The 22,971-nt window shown below is 39.8% G+C and overlaps 1 protein-coding gene across 2 annotated transcripts in view; it reads right to left on the reverse strand.

Moving 5' to 3' along the window:
• Window positions 1–697: 697 nt before the first annotated feature.
• The window catches only part of STX8 (syntaxin 8), a 134,409-nt gene continuing 112,135 nt past the window's right edge, over window positions 698–22,971 (reverse strand). For both annotated transcript variants that reach the window (XM_072113726.1, XM_072113727.1), the window contains one exon: window positions 698–978. In XM_072113726.1, coding sequence (XP_071969827.1) covers window positions 911–978 — 68 coding nt within the window. In that variant the 3' untranslated portion in view covers window positions 698–910. The remainder of the gene's footprint in view (window positions 979–22,971) is intronic.

Consider the following 22,971-nt stretch of genomic DNA (forward strand, 5'->3'; position numbering starts at 1 on the left):
GTACAGGATAAGTAATGTCATGTATGTACACAGTGACTGCACCAGCAGCAGAATAGTGAGTGCAGCTCTGGGGTATAATACAGGATGTAACTCAGGATCAGTACAGGATAAGTAATGTCATGTATGTACACAGTGACTGCACCAGCAGCAGAATAGTGAGTGCAGCTCTGGGGTATAATACAGGATGTAACTCAGGATCAGTACAGGATAAGTAATGTCATGTATGTACACAGTGACTGCACCAGCAGCAGAATAGTGAGTGCAGCTCTGGAGTATAATACAGGATGTAACTCAGGATCAGTACAGGATAAGTAATGTCATGTATGTACAGCAGTATAGTGAGTGCAGCTCTGGAGTAAAGGATGAGTAATACAATGTGAAGATGAATGATGTGTCGGGGTGTTAGTTGGGGGACACAGGTATAAGCGCTTCCCCCCTCTTCTCGGGATAATGGGGATGTGCTGGGAGGTTGGAGCACAGCTGGTTTCAGGTACCTGGGTCAGGCAGGTCTGGTATTGGGTGGGCGCGGGCCCGGAGCATCTGTGAATATTTATATACACTTCGTATACATTATTCTGCAATGTACTGGAGTTATTGTAGTGCGGGGGAGGGGGGGACTGTAACCCAATCATTGCCAGATTTCTTTAGAACTTGATGTGGTGAAGCCAAAATAACAGACGGTCTTGGAAATCCCAAATGAGAAGCTCTTATAAAACTGCTTTATTGTGATTGGCTTATGGGGTGAGTGTAGAAAAGAAGAGGCGGTGTATGAGAGGGTTAATGAGTCCGTCCATTGCTGTGACCCCCGTGGAAGAACAGTCCGTGTCTGCAGCCTCTTACCGGACCGCCAGGACACAGCACCGGGAGCCCTTGTACTTGGTACTGGAGATGTCGGGTCTTGCTCCGCCGGTCACTTGGATGGCCAGACAGCGACGACTACTATAGCGATGAGGAGCAGGACTATAACCACCATCATGGCTGCAGGGAGAGAAGAAAGGCAGAGTTATCATCCCTATAGATCATATACAGTGTTACACATCTACTGGGGGAGAGAAGTGCACTGGGGGCGGGGGTCCTCACACTGCTGTGCTCTCAGCTCTCTGCACTGAACTACTTTACAAGGGCCTTCCCTTCCCTTCCCTCTTCGCTATGAAAGAATACTATGGCAGTACAAGTCACAATCCTGCTGCTACTAACAACATACACAAAGGTCTGATTACACATCTCTGCAGAGATGGTACATAACACTGGCTGCAGAGAGCACAGAGCACAGCAGTGTGAGGTCTGATTACACATCTCTCCAGGGACAATACATAACACTGGCTGCAGAGAGCACAGAGCACAGCAGTGTGAGGTCTGATTACACATCTCTCCAGAGATGGTACATAACACTGGCTGCAAAGAGCACAGAGCACAGCAGTGTGAGGTCTGATTACACATCTCTCCAGGGACAATACATAACACAGGCTGCAGAGCGCACAGAGCACAGCAGTGTGAGGTCTGATTACACATCTCTCCAGGGACAGTACATAACACTGGCTGCAGGGAGCACAGAGCACAGCAGTGTGAGGTCTGATTACACATCTCTCTAGGGACAATACATAACACTGGCTGCAGAGAGCACAGGGCACAGCAGTGTGAGGTCTGATTACACATCTCTCCAGGGACAATACATAACACTGGCTGCAGAGAGCACAGAGCACAGCAGTGTGAGGTCTGATTACACATCTCTCCAGGGACAATAAATAACACTGGCTGCAGAGAGCACAGAGCACAGCAGTGTGAGGTCTGATTACACATCTCTCCAGGGACAATACATAACACTGGCTGCAGAGAGCACAGAGCACAGCAGTGTGAGGGATGATTACACATCTCTCCGGGGACAATACATAACACTGGCTGCAGAGAGCACAGAGCACAGCAGTGTCTGATTACACATCTCATCAGGGACAATACATAACACTGGCTGCAGAGAGCACAGAGCACAGCAGTGTGAGGTATGATTACACATCTCTCCAGGGATAATACATAACACTAGCTGCAGAGAGCACAGAGCACAGCAGTGTGAGGTCTGATTACACATCTCATCAGGGACAATACATAACACTGGCTGCAGTCTGCATGGTCCCACCTGCTGATATATAAGTGTCAGCAGTTACTGCAGCTCTTGCTTTCTATTCTTTAGGTGTGGTGTGATGATTATTATCTTGGACCCTTGCATGTGGCATGTCAGGTCATATGGGAGGTGCTGGTCCATCATCATCAGCCTCTCCAGGAGAGTATTGGACCGGTCCTGTGAGTGTTACATTCCTCCCTCCACATTCCCCGGCCTGGCCACGTTTGCGTCCGGTTGTAATTTCGCGCTCTATTACTACAATTCCACGGCTGGAGGAGCTCAGCTCCTGGGAAAGTTTGTGAGACTCGCACAGAAATTGCAGAGCTGCTCCTTCTCCAGTCCCGATATCGGGTTATAACGGAACAACGAATATACTGAGGGGGTATCCCAAAAACTCAGGGATCCCCTTCATAATCCAGTAGATGCAGAGTCTCCCTCTAGCCTTTTTGGACTTGCACCTCCCTCCACAGCTGGGCCAGGCCCCGTTTCTTGGCTGATGTCAGATTAGGCTACACATTACACATGTGACCTCTTCAGGAAGCTTTCTGGGGGCCTGGCCTGTGACTACTCTGCAGAAGGCAGCTGCAGGAGAGGGATTATCCTATTAGGAAATATGGATTCTACTGATCAATGGCTTTAGGAAAAGTAGGTGTGGCTTCATGTTTTATCAAAAGTCGAGCCAATTATTGTGCTTGTTAATAACTGTTAAAGTCGGTTATTTTAAACGATGACCGGTAAAGTCGGTTTTTTTAAACGATGACCGGTAAAGTCGGTTATTTTAAACGATGACCGGTAAAGTCGGTTATTTTAAACGATGACCGGTAAAGTCGGTTATTTTAAACGATGACCGGTAAAGTCGGTTATTTTAAACGATGACCGGTAAAGTCGGTTATTTTAAACGATGACCGGTAAAGTCGGTTATTTTAAACGATGACCGGTAAAGTCGGTTATTTTAAACGATGACCGGTAAAGTCGGTTATTTTAAACGATGACCGGTAAAGTCGGATATTTTAAACGATGACCGGTAAAGTCGGTTATTTTAAACGATGACCGGTAAAGTCGGTTATTTTAAACGATGACCGGTAAAGTCGGTTATTTTAAACGATGACCGGTAAAGTCGGATATTTTAAACGATGACCGGTAAAGTCGGTTATTTTAAACGATGACCGGTAAAGTCGGTTATTTTAAACGATGACCGGTAAAGTCGGTGATTTTAAACAATGACCGGTAAAGGCGGTGATTTTAAACGATGACCGGTAAAGTCGGTGATTTTAAACGATGACCGGTAAAGTCGGTTATTTTAAACGATGACCGGTAAAGTCGGTTATTTTAAACGATGACCGGTAAAGTCGGTTATTTTAAACGATGACCGGTAAAGTCGGATATTTTAAACGATGACCGGTAAAGTCGGTTATTTTAAACGATGACCGGTAAAGTCGGTTATTTTAAACAATAACTGGTAAAGTCGGTTATTTTAAACGATGACCGGTAAAGTCGGTTATTTTAAACAATAACTGGTAAAGTCGGTTATTTTAAACGATGACCGGTAAAGTCGGTTATTTTAAACGATGACAGGTAAAGTCGGTTATTTTAAACGATGACCGGTAAAGTCGGTTATTTTAAACGATGACCGGTAAAGTCGGTTATTTTAAACAATAACTGGTAAAGTCGGTTATTTTAAACGATGACCGGTAAAGTCGGTTATTTTAAACGATGACCGGTAAAGTCGGTTATTTTAAACGATGACCGGTAAAGCCGGTTATTTTAAACGATGACCGGTAAAGTCGGCTATTTTAAACGATGACTGGTAAAGTCGGTTATTTTAAACGATGACGATAGAGTCAGTTGTTACTCTGAGACCTTAGTTTCGGGATTTTCTTGCTCTCCCATCCTAATCTCCACGCTACGCGCACCCCGCTGTTTTGCGCGGCTTTTACTGGTGTCTTATGATTTCGTATTTTAATATCCGTCAAGCATCTACACCCCCCTCTCCTTCCACAAATCTGCGAGAACAGTCGCTTGTGTGGAAAAAGAGAGAGAATTATAGGAAGGGAGGGGAAGACAAAATCCCCCCTCGCCTGGGATCTGGGAACGATGAATATTACTCAGAAGAATATTTCAAGCCTCACTTCAGTGGAAAAAGCGTAAGATAAATAGGGAAAGACAGCGACTTCGAGGCACGGGCTGGAGATGACTGTAACACATGCTTGTCCTTTTAGGATACAAAGGTTTCTCGTGCCAAGGAGCCCATCAGACGGGCGTTGAGTGTTGCGAGCCTCCTTCCAGGTGCACTGCATTACTTGTATTAACTGCACTGCATTGTGGGAGCAATTTAGGCGTGTGCTGGGGCGCCCCCTTGAAGAGAATGATGAAATATAAGGGAATTCCAATTTATTGCAAGCCATGGACAATGGGGGGGGGGGTCTATACCGAGTGCAGGGTGCCCCATAATTAATGCTGTGATTCCTTCATTAATAACCCCCCCATAAAATTGGTAAAACTTAGTTGGGTTAGTTTCATGACGGTGCAGTAACATGAACAAATGGGAGTTCTCGCTGAGCAATAACATTTGACTCTTTAAAGTCATAGCCAAGGTTTTCCCTTCTGCTTTTATAGAGGTGGTCACACTTCCTGATGATCAATTAATTTGCTCTATTCATTAAAGTGAGTCTAACCCATCCAACAAGCATTAAAATCAATCTTTTGTTATTTGTGTCCATTATTCCGTTTAAAAGATATTCCTGCTCGAATCCGTATGCTAATGAGTTGGTGTATCTGAGGCATTGTCTCAGCACACAGAGCACGCCTATTCCTGCCTCAATCCCCTCCCTTTCTGGGTGACCCCAAGCCGAATTACCTTTTTATCTGAAAAAAACACAGGTGGTCCAGGCAGTACAAGCTGTGCTTCAGGTGCACCAACTGCCTCATTAGCATACGGATCACAATGAGAATTTCTCAGAAATAGCAAAAGCATTTGAAATTTGAAAACATTCTGCCAGTATATTATAATGGCTGCGGAAGGGGAAAGAGTCCCTTTGCATGTGTTATAATTTACAGATCTGTTTCCCAAATCACCCAGTATGGACAAGTCAGTGAATATTATGTTATTGGTTAGTGATACCTACCTAAGAAACCTTGCCACTTAGCGTCATTTGATATCAGTGTGGTAAACATGACATGGATTTGGGCACCTCTGTCACTTACAGCTGATGGACTATACCACGGAGGGGAGCACAGAACGGTTTATAGCCCCTTCTGATGATGAAGGGCACAGAACACAGTGAGAAGGATTGTTATACTGCCCCCTGCAGGCAGAGATGATACAGTACTCATGTGAGACTCTCCTGATGCGTAAGGGGTGGAAGAGGGGAACAAAGGGGAAGATTTATCAGTGCTTCTACGCCAGACGTCTAAGGCTCTCAATCTATTTCCCATGGTGGGTGGGCGGGGCCTTTATAACACATCGGCGCACCGAGAGCCGGCTATTATAAATGCCCCCCAAAGTGTTTATCCAGGTAAGTAACGAGTGGGTGTAATCTGTAGTGTGACATTTTCAACTGAGGTTACATTTACCTAATTTTAGGATCTCCTAAAAAGTTCTTAGGGTTCGCTCCCGGACAGTTCTTTTTGCTCGCTGTAACCCAGAGAGCTGAATGTGGGAGATCTTTGGGTATATCCCCATCCCTGATTGTATCTGTTGGACCTGATGAAGGGGACGATCCGCCCAAGAAACGTGTTGTCCTATATTAAAAACGCTAATTAAAGGAATTCAATCAAGACCAGATCCCAGGAGGACGCTGCAGCTCCGAGGCAGAACCACCACAGGTCTTGCCATTTGCACCCGTAGTGACTGTACTATATTCATTTGTTATCTTTATTATACCTAACAAGTAGTTGCGCTGTGTGCACGGTTATATCTATATGGTACTTATGGAATAAAGAGGACTACATTTCTTGCACAGGAGTGCTCTTCATCATTTTGAATTTATCGCTGGAGGACCTGGAGCTCAGTCCTGGGTATCTTGTACCCGTTTTTCTATTTGTTTGTATGTGTGCTGCTTGGACTTTCCTGTTGTAGATATGTATGAAGTAGACAGAAATACAGAAAGATAAATATAGATAGATATTAGATAGATAGATAGATAGATAGATAGATAGATAGATAGATATGAGATAGATAGATAGATAGATAGATATGAGATAGATAGATATGAGATAGATAGATAGATATGAGATAGATATGAGATAGATAGATATGAGATAGATAGGAGATAGATAGATATGAGATAGATAGATAGATATGAGATAGATAGATAGATATGAGATAGATAGATAGATAGATAGATAGATAGATAGATAGATAGATAGGAGATAGATAGATAGATATGAGATAGATAGATATGAGATAGATAGATCGATAGATAGATAGATAGATAGATAGATAGATAGATAGGAGATAGATAGATAGATAGATATGAGATAGATAGATATGAGATAGATAGATATGAGATAGATAGATAGATAGATAGATAGATAGATATGAGATAGATAGATAGATATGAGATAGATATGAGATAGATAGATAGATAGATATGAGATAGATAGATATGAGATAGATAGATATGAGATAGATAGATATGAGATAGATAGATAGATATGAGATAGATAGATAGATAGATATGATAGATATGAGATAGATATGATAGATATGAGATAGATATGAGATAGATATGAGATAGATATGAGATAGATATGAGATAGATAGATAGATAGATAGATAGATAGATAGATAGATAGATATGATAGATAGACAGATAGATAGATAGATAGACAGATAGATAGATAGATAGACAGATAGGAGATAGATAGATATGAGATAGATAGATAGATATGAGATAGATAGATAGATAGATAGATAGATAGATATGAGATAGATAGATAGATAGATAGATAGATATGAGATAGATAGATAGATAGATATGAGATAGATAGATAGATAGATAGATATGAGATAGATAGATAGATATGAGATAGATAGATATGAGATAGATAGATATAAGATAGATAGATATAAGATAGATAGATATGAGATAGATAGATATGAGATAGATAGATATGAGATAGATAGATATGAGATAGATAGGAGATAGATAGATAGGAGATAGATAGATAGGAGATAGATAGGAGATAGATAGATAGGAGATAGATAGGAGATAGATAGATAGATAGATATAAGATAGATAGATATGAGATAGATATGAGATAGATAGATATGAGATAGATAGATAGGAGATAGATAGATAGGAGATAGATAGATAGGAGATAGATAGATATGAGATATAGATAGATAGATATGAGATAGATAGATAGATATGAGATAGATATGATAGATATGAGATAGATAGATATGAGATAGATAGATATGAGATGGATAGATATGAGATGTTTAGATATGAGATAGATAGATAGATAGATATGAGATAGATAGATAGATAGATAGGAGATAGATAGATAGATAGATAGATGGATAGATAGATATGAGATAGATAGATAGATGGATAGATATGAGATAGATAGATAGATGGATAGATAGGAGATATATAGATAGATAGATAGATAGATAGATAGATAGATTGATAGATATGAGATAGATATGAGATAGATAGATAGATAGATATGATAGATAGATAGATATGAGATCGATAGATAGATAGATATGAGATCGATAGATAGATAGATATGAGATCGATAGATAGATAGATATGATAGATATGAGATAGATAGATATGAGATCAATAGATAGATAGATATGAGATCGATAGATAGATAGATATGATAGATATGAGATAGATAGATATGAGATCGATAGATAGATATGAGATCGATAGATAGATATGATAGATAGATAGATATGATAGATATGAGATATATATGATAGATATGAGATAGATATGAGATAGATAGATATGATATAGATAGGTAGAAAGATAGATAGATAGATAGATAGATAGATAGATAGATAGATAGATAGGAGATAGATAGATATGAGATAGATAGATAGATATGAGATCGATAGATAGATAGATATGATAGATAGATAGATAGATATGATAGATATGAGATAGATATGATAGATATGAGATAGATAGATATGATATAGATAGGTAGAAAGATAGATAGATAGATAGGAGATAGATAGATATGAGATAGATATGAGATAGATAGATAGATAGATAGGAGATAGATAGATATGAGATAGATAGATAGATATGAGATAGATAGATAGATAGATATGAGATAGATAGATAGATATATATATGAGATAGATAGATAGATAGATAGATAGATAGATAGATAGATAGATAGATAGATAAATAGATAGATAGATATGATAGATATATTTGTATAGTGATACAGGTTATTATGCTTCTCCTCCCGTCTTCTCATGTTGATGTCTCTCCGGTGATGAGATACTTTTGGTTGTGTTCTAGGGGCTCCATGGTAACAATGTTGGAGAGACCACCGGCAACAAAGGTCTGTGGCCGTAGATTATGGAATATATCAGGATAACAGGGTCTTTCTCATGTGTGCACAATGGGGCTGGCACGGTGGTATTTACCCGGCTCGCTCCCGGCTCGCTGTGCGGCTGAGAACCTGCTTGAGATCCTGGCGTCCATTCAAGTGTTGTGTGAGGAATAAAGAGCGTCATAAATATGTCTTGTCCTGGCGGCCTCCCTTGTGTATGGGCTGCCCGGGAGCACAAGGCTGCAGCATTCAGCGCCGCCGCTCGCCTGATTTACCGTGAAGGAACGCTCCGAGGTGCTGCTCTACCCAAGTGTGGAGAATATGGATCAATTAAGGGGGTTGTGCTAATGGCTTCTTAATAAGGAGAAGGGGAATTAGGGGCAAAACAGGGATTCATCCCCCTTTCTCTGGGCTATTGAAGTGACGCGGGGATTCCCCAGCAAAGGAAGAGCGAATAGATCATGAAAAATCTTTAAAAAAAAACTACAAACTCAAAAAGGGTTAAAAGAGTTTTCCTATAAGTGACATTGAACTGACTGATTGATATTCATCCCTTAAATGAAACTATTCAACAAATACTCCATAAATCAGCTGGAGGAGTGAGTGCAAGAAACAATCAGAGGAAAATGCTTCCTCCTCCACGGATCAGACTCCTTTCCTTCTCCCCCCTCCTTCACTGAGCGATGAAATCTCTGGTGTATCTGTCTTTCGAGAATGATAGACAGGAGTCACAGGGGAATCATGTTGTATAGAAGTGTACAGAGAGATATCTGGGGGTAGGCCATGAGCGAGCAAAGAGGGGCACTGACAGAGACTGCTGGAGAGAAGTTTCTATCTCACCCTAAGTGATTTACTCATATCAGCAAGCATAACGACTTGCCTATAAGTATTCTACAGTCTCATAAATGATCCTGCTACTACTGCACCAACCAACAATCTATAAGTAGCATCACATAGCGCATTATAGAGCAGAACTTTCCCCTGCTGATGTGAGTAGAGCACATGGGACGAGATAGAAACTTCTCATTATCTCCTGCATCCTCTGTCTGTTACTATAGGATCCTGCTAATACTGTACCAACCATCCATCACTCAGTAGTATCACATAGCACATTATAGAGAAGTTCTTTCCCCTGCTGATGTGAGTAGAGCACATGGGACGAGATAGAAACTTCTCATTATCTCCTGCACCCTCTGTCTGTTACTATAGGATCCTGCTAATACTGTACCAACCATCCATCACTCAGTAGTATCACATAGCACATTATAGAGCAGAACTTTCCCCTGCTGATGTGAGTAGAGCACATGGGACGAGATAGAAACTTCTCATTATCTCCTGCATCCTCTGTCTGTTACTATAGGATCCTGCTAATACTGTACCAACCATCCATCACTCAGTAGTATCACATAGCACATTATAGAGCAGAACTTTCCCCTGCTGATGTGAGTAGAGCACATGGGACGAGATAGAAACTTCTCATTATCTCCTGCATCCCCTGTCTGTTACTATAGGATCCTGCTAATACTGTACCAACCATCAATCACTCAGTAGTATCACATAGCACATTATAGAGAAGTTCTTTCCCCTGCTGATGTGAGTAGAGCACTTGGGACGAGATAGAAACTTCTCATTATCTCCTGCATCCCCTGTCTGTTACTATAGGATCCTGCTAATACTGTACCAACCATCAATCACTCAGTAGTATCACATAGCACATTATAGAGAAGTTCTTTCCCCTGCTGATGTGAGTAGAGCACTTGGGACGAGATAGAAACTTCTCATTATCTCCTGCATCCCCTGTCTGTTACTATAGGATCCTGCTAATACTGTACCAACCATCCATCACTCAGTAGTATCACATAGCACATTATAGAGCAGAACTTTCCCCTGCTGATGTGAGTAGAGCACTTGGGACGAGATAGAAACTTCTCATTATCTCCTGCATCCCCTGTCTGTTACTATAGGATCCTGCTAATACTGTACCAACCATCCATCACTCAGTAGTATCACATAGCACATTATAGAGAAGTTCTTTCCCCTGCTGATGTGAGTAGAGCACATGGGACGAGATAGAAACTTCTCATTATCTCCTGCATCCTCTGTCTGTTACTATAGGATCCTGCTAATACTGTACCAACCATCCATCACTCAGTAGTATCACATAGCACATTATAGAGCAGAACTTTCCCCTGCTGATGTGAGTAGAGCACTTGGGACGAGATAGAAACTTCTCATTATCTCCTGCATCCTCTGTCCGTTACTGTACCTCTGAAGTAACAGACAAAGACTGCTAGTGAAAATAGGAAGTTTCTATCACACCCTAAGTGCTTTACTCACATAAGCAAAGGAAAGGACTTCTCTACAGTTGTCCTTAATGATCCAGCTGATACTTCTGATTGATGGATTAGATACTATAACAGACAGATGCTCCGTGTTCTTTGTCACCCCAAGAGCTTTACTTCTGTATTATGGCCTATAGTATTATCTTGCTGATGCTTGTGGAAGGAGTTATGTTATAAGATATTGTATAAAGATTCTTCCCTCCTTTCTGTGTGCAGTGTATGGGAGACATAGTAGCTAGTCTCCAGCCACCGACAAAAAGTTAGGCCTAATTAGGACTTCAGGAGGGAGCAAGTTTGTATATTTTTCATCCACATTCCGAAAGCGATACATTGTCCTACAATCCTGCACATTCTATGGATGATTTTCCACCTTATGTCTTGTTTTTTGTAGGATCCACTGTAGTTTTCATCGGTCACCACTTAGAAATGCATTTTCTTGTATTTTTCTTGTATTTTGAGTGATTATGTATTGTTTTTTTTTAGCGCCGGTCCTAACATTATGTTAGAATAGGAGTATAATAACATGATATTGTGCTTTGTCTACTAGTATGGTGACTCGTGGGCTCGGCATGTGGATAGAGAAGGATTTGCTGAGGGGAGCCGTATACTGTGGCCATCACTTCACACTATATCCTTATACATCACACTAACAATATTACATTTACATTACATTTTTGGTTCGACTTCGACTTTCGGGATTTCAACAAGGAACACACAGAACTTTCTTTTGTTTTGATGTCCCCAGGTTCCCTGCTGCTTGTACAATGACCATTTGTTACATTTCTTCTGTTCACATCCAAGAGGCCACAACCCCATAATCACATTGGGCGACCATGGAGAGTCATTGTAGGTAAACTTCGAGGGGTGTCAAGTAAAGCAGTCGTCTCCTAATCTTCCTAGGTAACAGCGTGGGGGGGGGGTGATGCCCATCACTCCGCACAGTCGCCTCATCACTGTGTTTATGGACTTGAGACATAACAACAGCATTTGGTGCTGCTGGGAATGGAAGGGTTAAACGTGGCATCTGTTGGTAAAGAGGATATGAGCTAAGTGTTACATCCAGCGATTTTCCCAAGTGCCCGTCCTGCTCCAGGCTCCAAGGTCACAATCGTTCATTTAATAGCTGCGAAACTCTCTGTTACTGGACTGCAGATCTGGCACAAGCTCAGCACAAAGTCAGGAGCGGCCGGCGGAGTAACGAGTCATATGTACTGCTGGGGCACCCCAATAATATCTACTGTACCCACTACTGCTCACACAGGGTACTACATCTTATATTACTGCAGTTATATCACTGTACATAGGGGGCAGTATTATAGTAGTTATATTCCTGTACATAGGGGGCAGTATTATAGTAGTGATATTCTTGTACATAGGGGGCAGTATTATAGTAGTTATATTCCTGTACATAGCGGGCAGTATTATAGTAGTTATATTCTTGTACATAGGGGCAGTATTATAGTAGTTATATTCTTGTACATAGGGGCAGTATTATAGTAGTTATATTCTTGTACATAGAGGGCAGTATTATAGTAGTTATATTCTTGTACATAGGGGGCAGTATAATAGTAGTAATATTCCTGTACATAGGGGCAGTATTATAGTAGTTGTATTCCTGTACATAGGGGCAGTATTATAGTAGTTATATTCTTGTACATAGAGGGCAGTATTATAGTAGTTATATTCCTGTACATAGGGGGCAGTATAATAGTAGTAATATTCTTGTACATAGGGGCAGTATTATAGTAGTTGTATTCCTGTACATAGGAGCAGTATTATAGTAGTTATATTCCTGTACATAGGGGGCAGTATTATAGTAGTTATATTCTTGTACATAGGGGGCAGTATTATAGTAGTTATATTCTTGTACATAGGGGGCAGTATTATAGTAGTTATATTCTTGTACATAGGGGCAGTATTATAGTAGTTGTATTCCTGTACATAGGAGCAGTATTATAGTAGTTATATTCTTGTACATAGGGAGCAGTATTATAGTAGTTATATTCCTGTACATAGGGGGCAGTATTATAGTAGTTATATTCTTGTACATAGGGGGCAGTATTATAGTAGTTATATTCCTGTACATAGGGGGCAGTATTATAGTAGTTATATTCCTGTACATAGGGGGCAGTATTATAGTAGTTATATTCCTGTACATAGCGGGCAGTATTATAGTAGTTATATTCTTGTACATAGGGGGCAGTATTATAGTAGTTATATTCTTGTACATAGAGGCAGTATTATAGTAGTTATATTCTTGTACATAGGGGGCAGTATTATGGTAGTTATATTCTTGTACATAGGGGGCAGTATTATAGAAGTTATATTCCTGTACATAGGGGGGCAGTATTATAGTAGTTATATTCTTGTATATAGGGGCAGTATTATAGTGGTTATATTCTTGTACACAGGGGGCAGTATTATAGTAGTTATATTCTTGTATATAGGGGCAGTATTATAGTAGTTATATTCTTGTACATAGGGGGCAGTATTATAGTAGTTATATTCTTGTACATAGGGGGCAGTATTATAGTAGTTATATTCTTGTACATAGGGGCAGTATTATAGTAGTTATATTCTTGTACATAGGGGGCAGTATTATAGTAGTTATATTCTTGTACATAGGGGGCAGTATTATAGTAGTTATATTCTTGTACATAGGGGCAGTATTATAGTAGTTATATTCTTGTACATAGGGGGCAGTATTATAGTAGTTATATTCTTGTACATAGGGGGCAGTATTATAGTAGTTATATTCCTGTACATAGGGGGCAGTATTATAGTAGTTATATTCTTGTATATAGGGGCAGTATTATAGTGGTTATATTCTTGTACACAGGGGGCAGTATTATAGTAGTTATATTCTTGTATATAGGGGCAGTATTATAGTAGTTATATTCTTGTACATAGGGGCCAGTATTATAGTAGTTATATTCTTGTATATAGGGGCAGTATTATAGTAGTTATATTCTTGTACATAGGGGGCAGTATTATAGTAGTTATATTCTTGTACATAGGGGGCAGTATTATAGTAGTTATATTCCTGTACATAGGGGGCAGTATTATAGTAGTTATATTCTTGTATATAGGGGCAGTATTATAGTAGTTATATTCTTGTACATAGGGGGCAGTATTATAGTAGTTATATTCTTGTACATAGGGGGCAGTATTATAGTAGTTATATTCCTGTACATAGGGGGCAGTATTATAGTAGTTATATTCTTGTATATAGGGGCAGTATTATAGTAGTTATATTCTTGTACACAGGGGGCAGTATTATAGTAGTTATATTCTTGTATATAGGGGCAGTATTATAGTAGTTATATTCTTGTACATAGGGGGCAGTATTATAGTAGTTATATTCTTGTACATAGGGGCAGTATTATAGTAGTTATATTCTTGTACATAGGGCGCAGTATTATAGTAGTTATATTCTTGTACATAGGGGGCAGTATTATAGTAGGTATATTCTTGTACATAGGGGGCAGTATTATAGTAGTTATTTTCCTGTACATAGGGGGCAGTATTATAGTAGTTATATTCCTGTACATAGGGGACAGAATTATAGTAGTTATATTCTTGTACATAGGGGGCAGTATTATAGTAGTTATATTCTTGTACATAGGGGCAGTATTATAGTAGTTATATTCTTGTACATAGGGGGCAGTATTATAGTAGTTATATTCCTGTACATAGGTGGCAGTATTATAGTAGTTATATTCTTGTACATAGGGGCAGTATTATAGTAGTTATATTCTTGTACATAGGGGGCAGTATTATAGTAGTTATATTCTTGTACATAGGGGCAGTATTATAGTAGTTATATTCTTGTACATAGGGGGCAGTATTATAGTAGTTATATTCTTGTACATAGGGGGCAGTATTATAGTAGTTATATTCCTGTACATAGGGGGCAGTATTATAGTAGTTATATTCTTGTATATAGGGGCAGTATTATAGTGGTTATATTCTTGTACACAGGGGGCAGTATTACAGTAGTTATATTCTTGTATATAGGGGCAGTATTATAGTAGTTATATTCTTGTACATAGGGGCCAGTATTATAGTAGTTATATTCTTGTACATAGGGGGCAGTATTATAGTAGTTATATTCATGTACATAGGGGGCAGTATTATAGTAGTTATATTCCTGTACATAGGGGGCAGTATTATAGTAGTTATATTCCTGTACATAGGGGACAGTATTATAGTAGTTATATTCCTGTACATAGGGGACAGTATTATAGTAGTTATATTCTTGTACATAAGGGGCAGTATTATAGTAGTTATATTCTTGTACATAGGGGCAGTATTATAGTAGTTATATTCTTGTACATAGGGGGCAGTATTATAGTAGTTGTATTCCTGTACATAGGGGGCAGTATTATAGTAGTTATATTCCTGTACATAGGGGGCAGTATTATAGTAGTTATATTCTTGTACATAGGGGGCAGTATTATAGTAATTATATTCTTGTACATAGGGGGCAGTATTATAGTAGTTATATTCCTGTACATAGGGGGCAGTATTATAGTAGTTATATTCCTGTACATAGGGGGCAGTGTTATAGTAGTTATATTCCTGTACATAGGGGGCAGTATTATAGTAGTTATATTCCTGTACATAATGGGCAGTATTATAGTAGTTATATTCCTGTACATAATGGGCAGTATTATAGTAGTTATATTCTTGTACATAGGGGGCGGTATTATAGTAGTTATATTCTTGTACATAGGGGGCAGTATTATAGTAGTTTTATTCTTGTACATAGGCAGTATTATAGTAGTTATATTCCTCTACATAGGGGGCAGTATTATAGTAGTTATATTCCTGTACATAGGGGGCAGTATTATAGTAGTTATATTCTTGTACATAGGGGGCAGTATTATAGTAGGTATATTCTTGTACATAGGGGGCAGTATTATAGTAGGTATATTCTTGTACATAGGTGGCAGTGTTATAGCAGTTATATTCTTGTACATAGGGGGCAGTATTATAGTAGTTATATTCTTGTACATAGGGGGCAGTATTATAGTAGTTATATTCCTGTACATGGGGGGCAGTATTATAGTAGTTATATTCCTGTACATAGGGGGCAGTATTATAGTAGTTATATTCTTGTACATAGGGGGCAGTATTATAGTAGTTATATTCTTGTACATAGGAGCAGTATTATAGTAGTTATATTCCTGTACATAGGGGGCAGTATTATAGTAGTTATATTCTTGTACATAGGGGGCAGTATTACAGTAGTTATATTCTTGTACATATGGAGCAGTATTATAGTAGTTATATTCTTGTACATAGGGGGCAGTATTATAGTAGTTATATTCTTGTACATAGGGGGCAGTATTATAGTAGTTATATTCCTGTACATAGGGGGCAGTATTACAGTAGTTATATTCCTGTACATAGGGGGCAGTATTATAGTAGTTATATTCCTGTACATAGAGGGCAGTATTATAGTAGTTATATTCTTGTACATAGGGGGCAGTATTATAGTAGTTATATTATTGTACATAGGGGGCAGTATTATAGTGGTTATATTCTTGTACATAGGGGGCAGTATTATAGTAGTTATATTCTTGTACATAGGGGGCAGTATTATAGTAGTTATATTCCTGTACATAGGGGGCAGTATTATAGTAGTTATATTCCTGTACATAGGGGGCAGTATTATAGTAGTTATATTCCTGTACATAGAGGTCAGTATTATAGTAGTTATATTCTTGTGCATAGGGGGCAGTATTATAGTAGTTATATTCCTGTACATAGGGGGCAGTATTATAGTAGTTATATTCCTGTACATAGGGGGCAGTATTATAGTAGTTATATTCTTGTACATAGGGGGCAGTATTATAGTAGTTATATTCCTGTACATAGGGGGCAGTATTATAGTAGTTATATTCCTGTACATAGGGGGCAGTGTTATAGTAGTTATATTCCTGTACATAGGGGGCAGTATTATAGTAGTTATATTCCTGTACATAATGGGCAGTATTATAGTAGTTATATTCTTGTACATAGGGGGCGGTATTATAGTAGTTATATTCTTGTACATAGGGGGCAGTATTATAGTAGTTTTATTCTTGTACATAGGCAGTATTATAGTAGTTATATTCCTCTACATAGGGGGCAGTATTATAGTAGTTATATTCCTGTACATAGGGGGCAGTATTATAGTAGTTATATTCTTGTACATAGGGGGCAGTATTATAGTAGGTATATTCTTGTACATAGGGGGCAGTATTATAGTAGGTATATTCTTGTACATAGGTGGCAGTGTTATAGCAGTTATATTCTTGTACATAGGGGGCAGTATTATAGTAGTTATATTCTTGTACATAGGGGGCAGTATTATAGTAGTTATATTCCTGTACATGGGGGGCAGTATTATAGTAGTTATATTCCTGTACATAGGGGGCAGTATTATAGTAGTTATATTCTTGTACATAGGGGGCAGTATTATAGTAGTTATATTCTTGTACATAGGAGCAGTATTATAGTAGTTATATTCCTGTACATAGGGGGCAGTATTATAGTAGTTATATTCTTGTACATAGGGGGCAGTATTATAGTAGTTATATTCCTGTACATAGAGGGCAGTATTATAGTAGTTATATTCTTGTACATAGGGGCAGTATTATAGTAGTTATATTCTTGTACATAGGGGGCAGTATTACAGTAGTTATATTCTTGTACATATGGAGCAGTATTATAGTAGTTATATTCTTGTACATAGGGGGCAGTATTATAGTAGTTATATTCTTGTACATAGGGGGCAGTATTATAGTAGTTATATTCCTGTACATAGGGGGCAGTATTATAGTAGTTATATTCCTGTACATAGGGGGCAGTATTATAGTAGTTATATTCCTGTACATAGAGGGCAGTATTATAGTAGTTATATTCTTGTACATAGGGGGCAGTATTATAGTAGTTATATTATTGTACATAGGGGGCAGTATTATAGTGGTTATATTCTTGTACATAGGGGGCAGTATTATAGTAGTTATATTCTTGTACATAGGGGGCAGTATTATAGTAGTTATATTCCTGTACATAGGGGGCAGTATTATAGTAGTTATATTCCTGTACATAGGGGGCAGTATTATAGTAGTTATATTCCTGTACATAGAGGTCAGTATTATAGTAGTTATATTCTTGTGCATAGGGGGCAGTATTATAGTAGTTATATTCCTGTACATAGGGGGCAGTATTATAGTAGTTATATTCCTGTACATAGGGGGCAGTATTATAGTAGTTATATTCTTGTACATAGGGGGCAGTATTATAGTAGTTATATTCTTGTACATAGGGGGCAGTATTATAGTAGTTATATTCTTGTACATAGGGGGTAGTATTATAGCAGTTATATTCTTGCACATAGGGGTCAGTATTATAGTAGATGTATTATCAGAATCTTGATAACCTCTATCAGTATAAGATGAATATGTATCTGCCTTTATCTCCCCTCCCTGAATAATACAATATGTAGTAATTAGCTCTGAGCCGGGCCGTGTGTTCGGCGGTCTGCACTGAGCCTGTGTTCCAACCGCAAGATGGACGGAAAAATGTCAACCTGATGCTCAGCGACTTGTTAGCGCTGTGTTCAAATGTCAGCGAAACCACAAAGGTCTGGATTTCATTTCTTCCTTGGCCACGGAAGGATTTAGAGGAGGAACAGGACGGACAAAGGGCAGGCTGGAGGGATAGGGAGAGAATTACGGACAGAGAGGAACGGCTCCTCGGATTATTCTCCGCCTGTAATATTTCCACTGCTATGACCTTAGGTGACCGGACCTGCAGAATTTTGAATGATATAAATATATAAGAAGTGTCAGATGTGTGAAGCCACATGACAGCGGGTTAGTTTTTCTTACCGATCACTTGTCACTGTCTGGGGTGCTTTCACCCTCCTCCCTGACCCCAGACCAGCTTGGACGCGGCCTGTTTCCATATCATGGGGTCGTGTGGGAATTCCTATGAATATCATCCAGAACATCAGGGTTGTCATAGGGACATTATGTGAATTATGTGGAGTCTACCAGCTCCCAAATCCCAGGGCGTGACACATAATAACCTTTCCTATTCTCTCGTCATCTTTATGCCAAACCGGCTTCACGGTGCACTAGAGGCGGGGCCAAATCTCTGGTGCACTTATTTCTTCTTTCCATGCTGCCAGTGTTTATATTGTTCAATCGGTCTGTAACTGTGTAACAATTGACAGCACACTATGTACAAAACTATTTCCCCCCCCCCCAGGGGATCAATAAAGTTGTGTTGCATTGTATTACTACCCAGCAATGTCCCTTCACCCAATGATGGACAGAATCCATCAAAATAAGTTATCAATTCTGGAATAGGTTTTCCAGTGTTCTGTGATATTATAGAAAATTGTAACATTTGTATCTTTATGTAAATGAGTGTTTTGGTGCACTGGGGGTGTGGCCATGCTTTCTGGTGCACTTGTACTTTTTCTTTATGACCTATATCTATGCGGGGGTTGGATTTGGTATGTTGTTATGTTTCGAGGACCCCTACTCTTTTTGTGATCCTGACATGGGGGTAAAAGGTATCGCAGTTATAGGCCCTGGTCACTGATAGGATAACAGGGTGCTACGGGCCTAGGAGGGGTTAATTCTGATAATCAGAGCGACTTTAGGCCCACACACAGCTATTGGTAACCCGCCTGCCCCCTTATTGTCTGGAAAGGAGGGGAGGACAAGTCGATTCTCTTGTTAAACTTTTTCCTAGCACCAAAACACAAGACAATTCATTCACAACCCTGAAAAATGGGTGAGAAAGGAGGGGGCAGGGCGACCCTTGTCGTCTAATACCAGGCAGAGTGCATGAAAACATAGGGAAGGGGCTGTGGGTGATTTGTCAGGACCCCCCCCCCCCCCATCACCAGCGCAGACACACGGAGGGACAATTACTCTTTCAGTAATTTTAACCACAAATCAATGAGGGAAGAATGTGCCGGCGGTTTATTTGAAGAGATATTAGTGTCATTAGCGTCACGTCGCTCCAGGTGGGAGCCAGCAGATGTACAGGATCATAGTCTGTCACCTACAGGATTGTCCAAGGAGGGTGAAGAAGATGACAAGCGCCAGGAAGAGGAAATTCCAGGAGGATTTGGGGTCGGAGGGGGATATTTACTATTAAATACAAGAAGAAAACAGGATGTTCCAATGTAACTGATTCCCAATTCTGATACACGGTTTCCATTGTGGTTGGTGCTGGAGGAGGATTACACCACTGATTCTCGGGGCTGATGTATCACACATTTCAGGCTCAGTTCACACTCTCTCTATAGGTATAGGTACAAAAGAAATAAAACCCCGATTCTATAAGGAGGCCCTCCGGTCAGACGACTTACCATCATTTTTACTTAGTATCAGCATGAGGCTTCCTGATACAGACAGTCCCCTAGTTAAGGACACCCGACTTACAGACGGCCCCTAGTTACAGACGGACCCCTCTGCCCCCTGTGCCCTCTGGTGACCTCTCTGGATGTTACTATAGTCCCAGACTGCAATGATCAGCTGTAAGGGGTTTGTAATGAAGCTTTATTAATAATCCTTGGTCCAAATACAGCAAAAAAATTAGAAACTCCAATTGTCACTGGGACAAAAAATTTTTTTTGTCTGGATCTACCATTATAAAATATACAGTTTCGACTTACATACAAATTCAACTTAAGTACAAACCTACGGACCCTATCTTGTATGTGACCCGGGGACTGCCTGTACATGATAGGGGTCCGATCTCTAGCAAAGGGGCAATAAGTGAGGATGGCCCCCCCTGTACTTGTGACCCTGGGGGTCCCAGCAGTCCGATCCCTATCCTATGGTTAAGGGATAACAATAAAACTATCCATTTATACTTCTCATGGAGACTGATGTAACTAAATGTATTACTGTTCAGTACAGGTGGGTCCCATCTAGGGTTGCAATGATACCAGAATTTGGAAGTTGATACTTAATTAAAAAAAATAATAATAGGGGGTGTCTGTACACAGCAGCGGAAGGGCTATAATGGCTATACCCCGGCAATAATCCCGCAGACAGATGGATGGGAACATTGTGCAACATTACTCATCTCTCCTATGCACTGCAGTGTATAAAGCTGTTACCATTTGGGAAGGGTAGGGGGAGTATCTGTAACTCCAGGGCCCCTCTCCTGTCCGGGCCTCTTACTGCAGTCACAGTTGACTCCCCCTGATGGCAGCTCTAGCTGTATACAAATAAAATAGGAGGGAGCAGTATAGAATTAGACATGTTAATGACTATTGGTACCAAATTTTAATTAAACTATAGGAACAATATGTAATTTAATTCGGGGGGGGGGGGTCTGTATATTGAGATCTTTAATTAAATTAGTGGAGGGCTGTATATAAATGAATTAGTGGGGAATGTATATATAAATAAATTAGAAAATACTACATATAATTTCATTAGGGGTTGGGGTACGGCTGTATATAAATTAGTTAGAAGGGGGCTGTTTATAAGAAAATTGGGGGAATATAAAAAATAATTTAGAGTGACTTTAAATATAAAAAAAATTAGTAAGGGGCTCTAATGGGGTTGCATATATTAATCATAGGACACAATGAGGGGGATGTAACAATGTGTCTAAGGTTCCGCCAGTCTCTAGCGAGGAAACACTATTCTTTTGCTTCTCCAGATTTATCCCTATGATGATGAATTCTGGTGCTGCATAAGCATGTCAGGTCCTACTTGTAGTTGGTCTTACCTGTGTTCGCCATAATTTTGGGTGCATTGACGATTTCCCACAAGCCACGCCCCTTCCAAAAAAAGGTCAGAAAACTTCCAAATAAAGGTCTATGAGCCTTGATAAATGTGTAGACAAATTTTTGGAGGTGTAAGACTACCTGAATTGTGGCGCAAGTGCGTTAATAAATTCCCCCAATATGTTATTGCGGCCGCCCTCACATCGTGTATTGTGTGTTTTAAAATAAATTGCAAACGCATCACTAGATACAGATGAGATTTGTAAGTAGTGACATATATTTTACAATGATAACCATTATTGGTAATGTTACATCCTAATGTGAGCCCTGCCTTTAAATGATTGTGTGTGTGTGTGGGGGGGGGGCGGGGGGGGGGGTGTTGCGCAATCATTCAACATCACTTTTTAGAAATGTTGTGGTCCAAAAAATGTCTTTTTCTACATCATCTGCCATTCCGGTCCATAAAATGGCTGGAGATGATGCGTCATGTGATCCCCAACTATCCTTCCAGGACCTTAAACTTGTATTCATGAAGACTTATCCTGAGGTCCTGAAAGGTACATTGGTCATGGACAGTTAGGATCACATGAACCTAATGAATGAGGGCCACGCAGTGGGGGGACAGTGAGGTCAGAGGTGTTGTGATGGGTGATTATTATTTAGGAGCAGTGTTATACAGTTGACATTATACTGAATGTGATTTTGGAATTTTTAGGGGCGCAGTGTGGAGATGTACTTCACAGAGCTGAATACATTTGATGGCAAATTCGACAGTGATTAGAGTGAAGTCATGATGAAGATGTAACAGATCATCATCTGTGAGGTACTAGATGCCACTAATGTCTGGGCCACTGATTGGCTACTAGTGTGTTGGATCACTTTCGGCAGGTGGCGCCGTGTGGGGACATTATTGACTGATGACTCTCTGTGATACTAATGGCTCCTGCGCCTGTGTGTCCATCACATGACGATGGACAGGTTTATATCCACAGATAGTAAACGTAGAAGCTTTCTATAGCAGTACAGCAAGCAGAGATCTAGAATACCTTGTGGAATTAATACAGAAAGTATATTGGAAAATTGCACAACCTTTCCTTACACAAACCAAATCAATTATTTTCCGAAAGTGGACATCCCCTTTAAGCACGTGTGCCTCCCTCCTCCTCCTGCAGGGCGAGATGTACGGTATACATATCACATACACACTCGCAAATCTGCCGGTATCTTCCCTT

This window comes from Engystomops pustulosus, chromosome 6 (assembly GCF_040894005.1).
Source record: "Engystomops pustulosus chromosome 6, aEngPut4.maternal, whole genome shotgun sequence".
Taxonomy (NCBI): Eukaryota; Metazoa; Chordata; class Amphibia; order Anura; family Leptodactylidae; genus Engystomops; species Engystomops pustulosus.